This window comes from Xenopus laevis, chromosome 9_10S, assembly GCF_017654675.1.
Source record: "Xenopus laevis strain J_2021 chromosome 9_10S, Xenopus_laevis_v10.1, whole genome shotgun sequence".
Taxonomy (NCBI): domain Eukaryota; kingdom Metazoa; phylum Chordata; class Amphibia; order Anura; family Pipidae; genus Xenopus; species Xenopus laevis.
Window position 1 is genome coordinate 90,070,603 of NC_054388.1, and position 14,635 is coordinate 90,085,237.

General features: G+C 41.5%; 1 protein-coding gene across 3 annotated transcripts in view; it reads left to right on the plus strand.

Annotated features, from left to right (window-relative positions):
- smg1.S (SMG1 phosphatidylinositol 3-kinase-related kinase S homeolog) overlaps window positions 1-14,635 on the plus strand; it is a 94,448-nt gene that overhangs the window by 65,059 nt on the left and 14,754 nt on the right. For all 3 annotated transcript variants that reach the window (XM_041577906.1, XM_041577905.1, XM_018239116.2), the window contains 13 exons: window positions 63-217; window positions 307-529; window positions 2,872-3,118; window positions 3,843-4,072; window positions 4,193-4,441; window positions 5,686-5,824; window positions 6,060-6,169; window positions 6,278-6,496; window positions 6,780-6,970; window positions 10,531-10,703; window positions 11,754-12,033; window positions 13,263-13,535; window positions 14,307-14,541. In XM_041577906.1, coding sequence (XP_041433840.1) covers window positions 63-217; window positions 307-529; window positions 2,872-3,118; window positions 3,843-4,072; window positions 4,193-4,441; window positions 5,686-5,824; window positions 6,060-6,169; window positions 6,278-6,496; window positions 6,780-6,970; window positions 10,531-10,703; window positions 11,754-12,033; window positions 13,263-13,535; window positions 14,307-14,541 — 2,724 coding nt within the window. The remainder of the gene's footprint in view (window positions 1-62; window positions 218-306; window positions 530-2,871; window positions 3,119-3,842; window positions 4,073-4,192; window positions 4,442-5,685; window positions 5,825-6,059; window positions 6,170-6,277; window positions 6,497-6,779; window positions 6,971-10,530; window positions 10,704-11,753; window positions 12,034-13,262; window positions 13,536-14,306; window positions 14,542-14,635) is intronic.

Genomic DNA, 14,635 nt, shown 5'->3' on the forward strand with positions numbered 1-14,635 from the left:
TTTAACAATGTTTACAAAATCTGCCACTTTTGAAAAAGTGTTTCTTCTTTTGTTGTGTTCAGGTTCAAATGTTGGTAGCCGAGTTAAGGAGAGTGACAGTTCTGTGGGATGAGCTTTGGCTTGGAGTCTTACTACAGCAACATATGTATGTCCTGCGACGTATTCAGCAACTTGAAGATGAAGTCAAGAGGGTACAAAACAACAACACCCTTCGAAAGTATGTTATAATTTCAGCTTAAACCTATAAAAATGTTTGGTCACTCACCTGATACCTGGTAACCTTGTATCTTTAATTATTCTTTTTAGAGAGGAAAAGATCGCCATCATGCGGGAAAAGCATACTGCCCTAATGAAGCCCATTGTGTTTGCCCTGGAGCATGTCTGTAGTATTACTTCTGCTCCTTCAGAAACACCCCATGAAAAATGGTTCCAGGATACTTACGGGGAAGCTATTGGAAATGCCCTGGAGAAACTAAGAAATCCGTCAAATCCAGCAAATCCTGGAAACAGCTGGATGCCATTTAAACAGGTATGTGGAAAATGTTTAGTTTTTTTTTTTGGTTTTCTTTTTTTAGTTTCTTTTATAAAAAGAAGCCACTAGGTACAAAGTACAGGGAAGTTTGATTGTGATACTGACCAAGGACCAATATTATTGGGTGCTGGTGATCTGCCCTGGCCATTAATAACATCAGTTTGTCTTAAATAGAAAAGTATAGGGGTCACAGAATGGATTTGTGCAAATGCTAGAGGGGCTGCTGTGACATGCGACAATTTAGTGGGGGCTGTTTGGGCTTCTGTGTAATTTCTGCCCAGGCCTACCTTGAATCCCAGTCCAGATCTGGTTACAGTATTTGTCTGCTTTCTTAATTTGTACATATAAATTAAAGAATGCATTTCCACAGGAGTTGCAAACTTAAAAATTTGAGCATTTGACCTTGCAGTGCTCTTTTAGAATTGCATTCTGACTGTAGATGAAATAACAGATAAGCAGGAGTTCATACCTCCTAACTGTCCCGTTTTTAGAGGGACAGTCCCTCTTTTGACAGCTCAACCTGCAGTCCCTCATTTGTATTGGAAAGTCCCGCTTTTCTCTGCACTGAACAGCCAGAAAAAGAAACTTAAATTGGCTTTTGTCTGTGCACTGATTTAGGTCTAGAAATAACAAAAAACATTGATTTCAGTGATTAAAACAATAAAGTATGTTCAGCACAAGCCCTATTCATTGTACTCCTGTCAAACATGGGAGTATACTGCCCCTTTACACCCTGCTCAATGGGAGAACTGTTCAGAATAAAACAAATTACTTAGTCTCTAAGTCTAATAGGTAGGACCTTCCTTTTTCCAGCTTCCACCAAAGACACAGTTTAAAACATCAGTGTTACTTTAATGCTGTTTGCTTTTTTTAGTTGTCTGCAATTATTAAACATAAAAATATTTGTATGACAATATCCCTTGAGCTACTGGCTTATAGGATTTCTCTCAGTCTCTGTGTTCCTAATATTATACCATGATGATCCATCTTTGATGTTATGAAACTAATGGGTGGACCTCTGTGCAAAAATGTAAATTAAAAAAAAATGCAGTCCAGCTTTTTATTGTAGGCCTATAACCTGTTTGGAGACATGCTTACGAGGGCCAAGTAAGCAAAAAAAAAAAATCAGTGGAGCGCTCATAGCTCTCCTGTCTAGAGAAATGCCTGATGACTTTCAGTAGTACATGATGTGCATTGTACTAAATTTATGGCCTTTTCTTTGATATCCACTCGGGACAAGATGATACAATTTAAGGCTATACACCAGCTATATGTTACTCCTCTTAGATTGAAACAAATGGGTAGGTCGGTGGATGGAAAATGTCATAGATGTCAAACCCTCAATGCAGGATTCTTTCACATGGTGTGGGAGTGTGAGGTAGTTTCTCGCTTTTGGTCAGCGGTTGTCCAATATTTAAGCCAAAATCTTGATCTCCCGGGAGTAAAATCCCCGGTGGTGTGTCTCTTAGGGGTGGTAGAGGAGTTGGTGCCTCTGAACAAAACCAGGAATCTTTTACGGCAGGGGTCCCCAACCTTTTTCACCCGTAAGCAACATTCAGATTTAAAAAGAGTTGGGGAGCAACACAAGCATGGAAAATGTTCCTGGGTGGTACCAAATAAGGGCTGTGATTGGCTATTGGTAGCCCCTATGAGGACTTCCAGCCTACAGGAGACTCTGTTTGGCAGTACATCTGGTTTTTAAGCAACCAAAACTTGTCTCCAAGCCTGGAATTCAAAAATAAGCACCTGCTTTTAGGCCACTGGGAGCAACATCCAAGAGGTTGGAGAGCAACATGTTGCTCACGAGCTACTGGTTGGGGATCACTGTTTTACGGGCTACACTCTTTTATGCCAAAAAGCTGGTGGTGATGAGGTGGATGAGTCCACACCCTCCCAATATAACAGTGGCGGGAATTAATAAATAAAACGCTACCGCTTATTAAATTGACCTACATTGCCAGAGGTTCACCCACAAAGTTTGATAAAATTTGGACTTCCTGGGTTGATGCCAATCCCGGAATCTCACTCCCAGACTCGCCACAATAGAGGATAGGATTCATTATGTTTGATCTGCATATGCTATGATACTGACTTGTACATGTAATAATGTCTCGGTGCACAGCCTTGTATGTGTCTGTTTTTGTTGTGTGTTTTAAAAACCAGAAATAAACATCTTTAAAAACAAAAAAAAATTTATGGCCTTTTAATACCACCCATAAGGTCTGTAATTTAATCAAGAAGTTGTACCTTTAACTTCACACTTAATTGTAATAAACCTTTCCATGCAGATCATGCCAAAAATATTTGGTAACCTTTGTTCAACTCGCTTTAAATTTCAGATTATGCTGAGCTTGCAGCAAAGAGCGCAGAAGCGTGCTAGCTACTTATTACGTCTGGAAGAAATTAGCCCATGTCTGGCTGAAATGACCAACACAGAAATTGCACTCCCAGGAGAAGTTTCTGATAGGGACACCATCACAATTCATAGTGTGGGAAGCAATATTACTATCCTTCCTACAAAAACAAAGCCTAAGAAATTCATCTTTCTGGGTTCGGATGGGAAAAACTACCCGTACCTTTTTAAAGGTAATGCTGCATTGTCTTAAAGGAATTCTAAATTACACTGTTTATGATGCAAATAACTCACTCTACAATATAAAATTTTATTCCTCAACCATTTTAGTTGTAATATTGGTGTGTAGGCAGCCATGTCAGGTCATTTTGCCTGGCCATGTGCTTTCAGAAAGAGCCTGCACTTTAGGATGAAACTGCTTTCTGGCAGACTGTTGTTTCTACTACTCAATGAAACTGAATGTGTCGCAGTGTGACCTGGATTTTACTATTGACTGCTGTTCTTAGATCTACCAGGCAGCTGTTATCTTGTGTTAGGGAGCTGCTATCTGGTTACCTTCCTGGGGGGGGGGGGGGGGGGAAAGGGAGAGGGGGTGATATCACTCCAACTTGCAGTACAGCAGTAAAGAGTGACTGAAGTGAATCAGAGCACAAGTCACATGATTGGGTGCAGCTGGGAAACTGACAATATATCTAGCCCCATCAGATTTCAAAAATTAAATATAAAAAAATCAAATTGCTCTTTTGAAAAACGAATTTCAGTGCAGAAGTCTGCTTGAGCAGCACTAGTAACTGATGCCTCTAGTAATGTGAGCAGGGTCTTCCATGACAGTATCCCTTTAAATGTTTTGTTTTTTACCCTTATAAACAAAAAGGACTGGAGAACCATGGGTAAAACTTCTCTACCCTTTGAGGTGTAATTCTTAATGCATTTTTTCTCCTTTGTTTCCTTATATAGGCTTAGAAGACTTGCATCTAGATGAGAGAATTATGCAGTTTCTCTCCATTGTAAACACAATGTTTGCAACAATAAACTCCAAAGAATCGCCCCATTTCCATGCCAGACACTACTCCGTCACACCACTGGGCACCAGATCAGGCCTTATTCAGTGGGTAGATGGAGCCACCCCTCTGTTTGGCCTTTACAAACGCTGGCAGCAGAGAGAAGCTGCTTTACAAGCACAAAAGGTAATGTACTGCTTCTAAATATAAAAAATGCTTTTGTTAAATGTTTAATGTGCATTGCACTGAAAAATAAGGAACTCATTAAAATTGGCAATATTTAACATATGATTCTTTCCTTAACAGGCTCAAGATTCCTACCAGACACCTCAAAACCCTGCAATGGTGCCACGACCCAGTGAGCTATATTACAGCAAAATCAGTCCTGCCCTGAAGGCGGTTGGTTTAAGTCTGGATGTGTCTCGTCGTGACTGGCCTCTTAATGTTATGAAATCTGTTTTAGAAGAACTCATGGAAGCTACCCCTCCCAACCTACTTGCCAAAGAGCTCTGGTGCTCATGCTCTTCTCCTGATGAGTGGTGGAGGGTTACACAGGTACCAGATGTGTTTTGAACTTCATGTAAAATGGACCTTTTGTGGGCTGGAAACATTAAATTGGGGCAATGGCTGAAAATAGATTTGAAAGACCTTTGGTTCCCTCAGAGGATTTTTATGTGACCAATATTGTTTGTTTCCTCAGGAATACACTTTTGTTTATATTTGACTTATTTTTAATACTAATGTTTTAAATTGTTTTCATATGAGAAACCATGTTTTTATCAGTCATCTATTTAAAATTTCTCCAAATCTTTTTAGAAAAGAAAAATGTTTGCTCCTCCTTGCCTCTGTCTTGAAGATATATGGGACCGACCGCTCTTCTAATTTTAAGGGGCAGATTTATTAAGGGTGGAATGGTAAATTTGAATTCAAATTTTCGAGTTTAAAATTCACACATTCGGATTTTAATCCCCCTATTCGAATGTATATTCGAATGTGAGATTTATCACATCTCGACCATGTTATCCGTCCTATTTCGAGTATTCGCCACCTAAAACCTGCTTAGTTACTATAAGTCAATGGCAGAGGTCCGTTGAGCCATTTGGAGTTGTTAAAGTAGAAAGAAAGAAAGGTTAAAAATAAATTCAGAAAGGTCCACCTAAATATACCAGTAAACCCTCAAAGTAATGCTTCTCTGAGTCCTCTGTCAAAAACACAGCATTTCTTTCCTTCTATTGTGTACACATGGGCTTCTGTATCAGACTTCCTGCCTTCATCTTAAACCTCCTTGCCCTGGGCAAGAGCATGCTCAGTTTGCTCCTCTTCCACCTCCCTTCTCTGCTGTAATCTGAGCCCAGAGCTATAAGTAAGCAGGGAGAGACTCAGGCAGGAAGTGATGTCACAACAAGCTAATACTGCAGCTACTATGCTAAACAAACAGAGAGCTTCTAGAGCTTTTTACTCCGGTATGGTTAAACATTCTACAGAATAAAATAGCAATCTAGCTTGCACTATTGCAGCTTATCTATTGGCAATAAAATGCCTTCGTAGCTTTCCTTCTCCTTTAGTAGCCTTCCTGACATTCAAGGTTTTTTTTTTTTTTTTCGGAAGAAAAATTTGATTCGTACAAACCAAATACAAATCTTTTATACGATTCTAATTTTCAGGTCGGAACCATTCGATTGAATATTAGCCATTCTAATTTTTTAAAAAAGATCACATGAATTTGAAATTCTATCTTTGATAAATGGGCCTCTTAGTCTATAGAGTGCATCTTACATGTCATGTATTCTATTTTTCAGTCCTATGCCAGATCTACTGCTGTGATGTCGATGGTTGGTTACATTATTGGACTTGGAGACCGACATCTAGATAACGTTCTCATTGACATGACAACTGGAGAAGTAGTTCACATAGATTACAATGTCTGCTTTGAAAAAGGTCAGTTCGATTGTATATAAAGAAAAATGTTACTCTTGAATTATCAATACATACAGTAATAAAAGGTAATTGATAGGAAAAAATTATTGATCATATCTGACTAGGGTATTTTTGATACAGTAACTTTTGGGGTGCCGCCTTTAGAGGCAATTGAGTGCTAATAAAATACATAAATTAACTGTAATTTTTTGAATGAGTTATTTTTTAGCCTGAATTATTAACTATTTATTTTCAGGTAAGAGCCTTCGGGTGCCAGAAAAGGTCCCTTTTCGAATGACCCAGAATATTGAATGTGCACTGGGAGTCACAGGAGTGGAAGGCGTGTTTCGTTTATCTTGTGAGCAGGTAACCCCTTTTTCTTCCGTATTGTTTCTTTGAATTGTTACGTATTTGACATTACCTAAAATGTTAGAACACTATTACAGAGATATTTATGCTTTGTCACTGATCCAGGTTCTTCATATTATGAGGCGTGGACGGGAGACCCTGCTCACATTACTAGAGGCTTTTGTGTATGACCCTCTTGTGGATTGGACTGCTGGTGGTGAGGCAGGTTTTGCAGGAGCAGTCTATGGAGGTGGAGGTCAGCAAGCGGAGAGCAAGCAGAGCAAAAGAGAAATGGAGAGAGAGATCACGCAGAGTCTGTTTTCTTCCAGAGTGGCAGAGATAAAGGTAACCGCAAATAATCCATCTTGAAGTTTGCTTCCAACATAACTGACAATGCATTTAGAGATGTAAATAAAGGCAACATGTATTCACAGTCTGTTAGCTGCCCACTGCCCTGGCTGTATGTGAGACAGGCAAAAACCTATGACCAAACAGCATCATGGTTGCTCAGTGATTAATGCTGCTACCTTGCAAAAAGAAAAGATTAGTCCTTATGGTGATGAAAATGCTGTATGTGCATTAGCTCTTTCAATTGTCTCTGACTTTATTTTCCTTTTACACTTTTCAGGTGAATTGGTTTAAGAACAAGGAGGAGATGCTCAGCGTGTTACCAAAACTAGACACCAGTTTGGAAGAATATCTAAATTTGCACGAAGAGCTGATGGAGGTAGAAAAGCTGCAAACAAAACTCGTGGAAGAGATGGAGTTCCTAGAAGGAGCAGAATCTACGGAGCACCCATCCCATACTTTACAGCACAGGTCAGAAATTATTAAAATAAGAAGTTTGAAAGAGACTTGAAAGTAGAGTTAGAATTTGAAGATTCTTCTAAAGATTATGGAGTATATCTGTCTACGTTTGAATTCCCTGTGGTTGATTAGTGATTTTTTCAAGGTAACAATCTTTCAATATGTGGGAAGAAGGGGCTGTTAAAGTCACAGTCTGTTAGAGAATCTCTGGTTTAATTCTTTGTGTTGACTTCTATGTCAAGTTCACCATCCAAAAAAATATAGAAATATTGGGCAATAAAATGGTCATAAGCAATTTCTCGGTTAACATCTTGGGGACACAGGAAATGGAAGCTGGACGCAAGGTTAAATGAAAAAAGTATAGGTCCTCCTACTCCAGCTTATTTCCTAGGTAGGCAGAGTCAAGAATAGGAGATAGGAGAATGCCTCCTATTCTTTGCAGCAAATTTTCTTTAGTGAGCTTGGGCTAACCTCAGGAGTTGTCCAGGAGACCTATACTAGTGCTGTGTGCACCTGAACTGTGGGTTGGGCAGGTTCAGGCCAGCAACCACATATCAGTCTCGGGCAGGTTTGTGCGACCGCCTGTATTTATAGACTTGCTTACTCTGCCTGGTGACACCAGGTGGGCAGTTCTGGTGAGGGCTATAACTACAGAAAGGTTGCTGGATTGAGTATGGATTGTTAGGGTCGGGTCAACTTTTTGTTGTCCTGCAAACCACTAACCTGTACAAAGTAGGAACTTCAAAATTGCTTTCTCCCTCCATAGGGATTCCTCTTCTGGGGGTCTTTAGCACATATTTAAACGATAAGTAAAGTAAAACTAAAGAAGTAGGTTAGAAATGTTGTACATTATGTTTTGTGCTTCTGTACCAGCCCAAGGCAACCAAAGCTCTTTAGCAGTAAAGATCTTTGTGTCCAAAGATGCCCCAGTAGCTCCCCATCTTCTTTTCTGTTGATTCACTGCACATGCTCTGTGCTGCTGTCACTTACTGAGCTTAGGGACCCACTCACAATATACAGTACACATAGAATAGAAATGTCACAATATAAGGCTGATTAGTAATTAACATGGATAATTACTACACGGCAGTAAAGAACCAGTGCAACTAGCATCAGAATTTAATAATCAGCCCTGTAGCATCAGCTTATATTACAGACCAACCTCATTTTCTGCTGGATAATTAGTGACGACCCCTAAGCTTAGCTTCTCAACAGCTGCTCAGAGCCCACTGAGCATGTGAGTGTCACAGACACTTTCCAAGATGGTGACCCCCTGTGACAAGTGTGAAGTCCTGGATCATTGCTGCTATTGACAAGCTGAAAATTTTAGGTTGGTGCAATAAGTTCAGTATTTAAAATTGTAATTCTTCAAACTTCCTCTGCCTCAATGCCCATTTAAGTGCTGGGTCCTTTACCATCCATATTTCCACCACCGCTATCCTGCCAAACCCACATTTGATCCATCCATCAACTGCCTTATAATGTTGGTGCCCCAATGACAGCAATAGTCATTTGTTACCGTAAGGAACCACAGGTAGGAACCCTAAAGAGGTCCATCTGCATTGCTTGGGTCCAGCTAGAGCTCTAAAAACCCTACATTCACCAGATACAAGAAACCCCCAAATCAGACTTCTTGTTCATCTGTTTCGAACCTTACATCTTCCATGTCCTCTGTCTCCACATGGTCAAGGAGGCTATCTGGAAAAGCATATATTCCTCCCATTACAACCCATTCTACACGGGGGTCAGTACTTCCTGGCGATGTTATGTTGATGCAGCCTAACTGCTGTGTATCCTATGTTCACTCATTTGTTCTATCCGTATAATGTTTTTGCAGCATCTGATAGTTGCTTTGGAAGGAGCGTGCTTAAAGAGTTGGTTCACCTTTAAGGTTACTTTTAGTATGTTTTAGAATGGCCAGTTCATATTCCAGTCTCTCATTCAAATGAATGCATGCTTGCTAGGGTAATTTGGACCCTAGCAACCAGATTGCTTAAAATGCAAATTGAAGAGCTGCTGAATAAAAAGCTAAATAACTCAAAAACCTTAAATAATGAAAAATGAAAACAAATTGCAAATTGTCTCAGAATATCACTCTCTCTACATCATACTAAAAGTTATCTCAATGGTGAACCACGCCTTTAAGGCAACCATGGAATATACCATGTAGACTTCTATTCCCCCCCCCAGCTTTGGTATGTTCCCAATGCTACTGTGGGAACTGTGTAGGCCCCCCCTCCCCAAGCTGTTTTTTGAGCAAAGCAGAATTAATTTGCTCACTGTTAAATCTTTGTCTTCAGTCATTTGGGGGGGGGACAGTACTTCAATAAGAAGATCAGCAACATTTTTATTTTCTTTTGTGTCCTGCCACCTAGTGGTAGCTGCTGTACTCCACTGTCCTTTGCCTTTTGAGTGATTGAAAGATTTTTTTTCACCAACATATTTTAGAATGCTGGAAAACATGCCATAATTATAATGGTTTAGAAAAAAAAACATAAGTATTGTTTAGTAAATTGCTCGATAACCCAAAAATGCAGTTAGAATTGATACAATAGTTGCTAATATTCCAAAGATGCTACTAAGAAATGTATCCACTAATGGAGCAAATTGTAACCGTTTTGAGTCTGCACCTGAATTACTGAGCCGACAGCCTCAAACTAGAGTCTTGCATGGGTCCATTTTTTGGAACCGCGACCCTTACCCGCAACCTGCAATCCGCCACCCGGGACCCACAACCCGCATTCTTACCCGTTTGCACCCACTACCCGACCCGCAAGTACCTTATCTGCAACGCGGACCCGCTGACCATCAAGAATCAGGAAGTGCTGTCATTGTAAATCGGAAGTGACCTCATCGGAAGGAGGCGTGATCAGAAAAAAGGAGTAAAAATCGCTGTTGAGAAGATCCGCGTCCCGACCCGCAGAACCGCCGACCCACGTGTATACCTGCACCTGCAACATTTATCCGCAACCAGCAGGGTACCGCAGGTTTTTTCGGGTACTCGACCCGCTGCAGGACTGTACCTCAAACACCAGAGACAGGGACTTTAAACTTTGGAAAAATGGTAAAAAATAGAATATGGAAAGTAATTGGGGAAAAAAAGGCTTTTGTATCTGGTGAACAACCTAAAACCAACTGAACTGAAAAATGTGTTGGAAGGTGAACAACCCCTTTAAAGCAGATTTTCATTAAAAAAAAAAACAAAAGAAAAAAAACATCTATTTGTACTGGTGTGTGAAAAGTTGAATGTTACTAAATCAAAACGTACCTTTTGTATACATATTTTGTATAGGTATCACTTCTATAATACTTTTTGTGTTTGTTATTATTGTTCCTTTTGTATACAGAAATTACTCTTGTGTATTATATCTAAAGGACCGCTTTAGAGCATTTTTGCTTGGTTTATGCATAAAACTATACAGACCTCATACAAGTTGTATCAGACTGAGTGTATGGTTTCTCTTCACCTTTTGTAATCCATTTGCTGTGATGGGTGTTTTTTGTTTGTATGTTTTCACAGTAGCCTTTGTACTTGTGCATAATTCTTGAAACAATTTTTAAATGTTCTTTAGGTTTTCTGAGCACACACAACTGCAGACTCAGCAGCGGGCGGTTCAAGAAGCAATCCAAGTGAAGCTTAATGAATTTGAACAATGGATCACCCAGTATAAAACCGCCTTCAGTAATCTAGAAGCCACTCAGCTTGCAGGCCTACTCCAAGAGATCAGCAGCCCAATGGATCTAGGTAATTTAAAACAAAATGTAATTGCATTATTTTCCTCCAAGATCCCTGTTTATTTAAGGGATCCTGTCATCGGAAAACATGGGGCTAGATATTTTGTCAATTTCCCAGCTGCCCCTGGTCATGTGACTTGTGCCTGCACTTTAGGAGAGAAATGCTTTCTCGCAGGCTGCTGTTTTTCATGGGAGCTCATGACTAAGCACCCCAAAAGGTGCGAAATGCTTAGGGTGGATGGAGATGCAAATATATTTTTAATTTTTCTACTAATAAAAATATCTTTTAACTGAATATCTCTGGTCCTGTGGATCCGTTTGAGTGCCGGACAGCTCTACTTCCTTATCTTCAGCTGCTATCTGGTTACCTTCCCATTGTTCTGTTGTTAGGCTGCTGGGGGGGAAAAGGGAGGGGGTGATATCACTCTAACTTGCAGTACAGCAGTAAAGAGTGATTGAAGTCTATCAGAGCACAAGTCACATGACTTGGGGCAGCTGGGAAATTGACAATATGTCTAGCCCCATGTCAGATTTCAAAATTGAATATAAGTATCCCTTTAAGCTTTGTTGCTTAGATGTTGATTGAAGACCAACATTACAATGAAGAGTTTGTCTTCTGGGAGGTGTAGTCTAACAACATCAGGAGACACAAGGTGAAGAAACAGGATCCTAGATGGTTTCTCAAAGATACATTCATGCATAAGCTGTAGTTTTGCTGTATAGTTGCAATAGGCTGCTCATGTTCATTTTAATAGGATATCCCAAAATAGATCTTCCCAATGATATTTAATTATTTTGCTAAATATGTACAATTTTCTCCCACCTCCCACCTCTCACCTCTCAGAACATTTAAAAATAGTTTCAAGATCACCTTTACCAAGTACAATAAAGTATTTTCGGGGTGCTTTATCCCCCAGGGGCTATAAAGTACCTTTTGTGTAATTCATGAAACAAACTGATGCTTTAACGAAGGGATGTATATATAACAATTCTTTAAACCTCCATGTGAAATCTCAAGAGAAAAAAAAAATTTGCTTATTAAAAGCTTTTTTTTTTTTAGGCCCACCCAGCTATGTGCCAGCAACAGCTTTCCTTCAAAATGCTGGGCAGGCGCACCTTATCACACAGTGTGAGCAGTATGAAGCAGAAGTAGGTGCCCTGCTGCAGCAACGCCGATCAGTATTGCGGGCTTGCCTTGAACACCTCCACAATTATGCAACTGTAGCTCTTCTGTACCCAAAAGCAGTATTTCAGAAGCACAGAATTGAGCAGTGGAAGACCTGGATGGAAGAACTTATCTGTGATATGACTATGGAGCACTGCCAGGAATTATACAGGAAGTAAGTTTCAAAAGCGGAGCATTTTACTGGTTTTGCTCTGTCAAATAAGTTAATAATTTAAATCTCCATTTTACAGGGATTTAAGGCTTTTAAGGGCTATGGCATGCACACAGTGTTTTGATTACTGCTACTTGTGGCATCGATTATAATATGCAAAACACAAATGGACTCCTGGCACTAGTAAATGGTGCTTCAAAAATGTGAACTGGCGTGTTTTCCATCACTAATCACAAGTCTGCCATCCAGGGTCGGGGGGTAGTAGGGACCCCCGCAGTAGTAGGGACCCCCGCAACTCCAGCATCTGACCAGCCCAGACAGGATTGCTAGACATAGCTGGCGCTCCTGACCTCTGGGAGGGGGGAGCGGCGGGGACCCTGCTACTGGGGGGCAGTGGTGGTGCCCTGATGTGTCAGCCCTTGTGGGGAGCGGCACAGGGTCGGACTGGGGGGGGGTCAGGGCCCACCGGGCTGACACATCAGGACCCTACCGCTGCCCCCCAGTAACAGGAACCCCGCCGCTCCCCCATAGCAGGGCCCCCGCTGCTTCTCTCCAGTGGCATCCCCCCCACGCTGCCCCAGTCTCCGGACTCCCCTACTGGCGAGCTGCTTCGCGCAGCATGCCTTCCTTACACGATTGGGCGGGGGGGGGGGGGGGTCAGGAGCACTGGCTAGCAGAGCTGGGCCCAGGGTCGGACTGCTCGGGGGGGTCAGAGCCCACTAGGGCTGACACATAAGGGCCCTGCCATGGCCCCCCGTGGCAGGGCCCCCGCAGCTCCCCCTCCCAGTGGCAGCGCCCCCCGCCGTGCTCCCTCTGCCCCTCCCTCCCCGCCAGCGCTTACCTGCATCAAGTATCACACCTTTCTTACACGATCGGGTGGGGGGAGGTCAGGAGCGCCAGCTATGTATAGCCATCCTGTCTGGGCCGATGGGGCCCACCGGGTTTTTTTCCCGGTGTCCTGCCGGCCCAGTCAGACGCTGCTGCCATCACAGTATGTTACAGAGCCCAAAGAGAACTATTTTTGTTTATAAGAAATCTGCAATTTTACACTAAGATACAGAGCAGCCTGAGCTGGTTGCCAGAGGGTTAAATTATTTTTGCAGGTAGCATTGACAAACGCTGCTGCATGGTTTTGATTCTTTGGTGTCCGTCACTTAGAGCTTCACTTTTCAATTATAATCTTTGTATGGTTTATTTTGTTCTAATTTGGAAATGTTTTACTTCTGTTACAGATATGAGATACAATATGCCCCTCAGCCGCCACAACCAGTGAGTCAGTTCATATCCGCCACTGAAATGGCACTGCAGCGTTACGCTGCAGATACAAACAACAGGCTTCTACGGCAAGTAGACCGCCTAAAACAAGAAGCGGTATCTTTGCCAGTTTGCGAGGAACAGTTGAAAGAAATTGAGCGTTGCATTAAAGTATTTCTCCATGAGAATGGAGAGGAAGGATGTCTTAGTCTGGCAAGTGTTGTCATCTCTGCCTTGTGCGCACTTACAAGGTACGTGGGTGGGAAACACAATAGAGGTCATTGACATACCACACTGCGGTTATGCCCTGCTATATCAACATGCACTTCCATATAGATGAGCTAAGCTCCATTGCCTCCTGCTCCAAATTGAACACGTCTGACACAGGCCACAATGTGAAGCCTGGAGTTACCATCACCACTGAATCAGCCCATAGTTCCAGGGTTCCCAAAGCGGCCTGCATCAATCTTGCCAAAATAATATGAATCGGAATGAGCCTGGATAGAAATAGGATTAATAAAAAGTGGCAATAGCAGTAAATGTATAGCCCTGCAGTGGCCCCCATTTGAAAGCTGGAAAGAGTCAGAAGAAGCAGGCACGTTATTAAACTATATATAAAAAAATAAAAAATAAGACAATTTTTAAAGTTGCTTAGAAATGGCCCTTTTATTACATATTAAAAGATAACTTAAAGGTGCACCACCATCTGTTTTTCTCCTTGAATAAGGCAGTTTTTTTCTGATAACCCATGGATCCACTGTGTTTCATGATTTCTTAAATATTTATGGGTCGTGTTCAGGAATAGAAAGTAGAAGGGAAAGAATTCTAGATGAAAATATTTCCAATTGACTGTATACTGTTTCTTTAAAAAGCCAGTGCAAAGGTATATTTTGTGCACCCACTTTCTCTCCATACCTACTTTAGTGCACATGATAAAAAGGCTTCTTTACACAAAGGACTTTGATTGCATCTCTACAGAACGACACATATACCTCAGGCGGTTTCTTTTCATACCTTTCCAGGCGCAATCTGATGATGGAGGGAGCGGCATCCAGTGCTGGAGAGCAGCTGGTGGATCTGACTTCACGAGATGGAGCCTGGTTCTTAGAGGAGCTTTGCAGCATGAGTGGGAATGTCACCTGCCTGGTACAGTTACTGAAGCAATGCCTGCTTGTTCCTCAGGATTTGGAAATACCCAACCCAACTGAAGCATCTGAAGCTGTGCATCTAGCTAATGGGGTGTACATTTCTCTTCAGGTAAAATATTTAAGTCTTCCATATGTATGACATATAGAAGGAATATCCTTAGTACAGTGATTCACACATGTGGGTCTGGCCTCCTAGGAGAGGC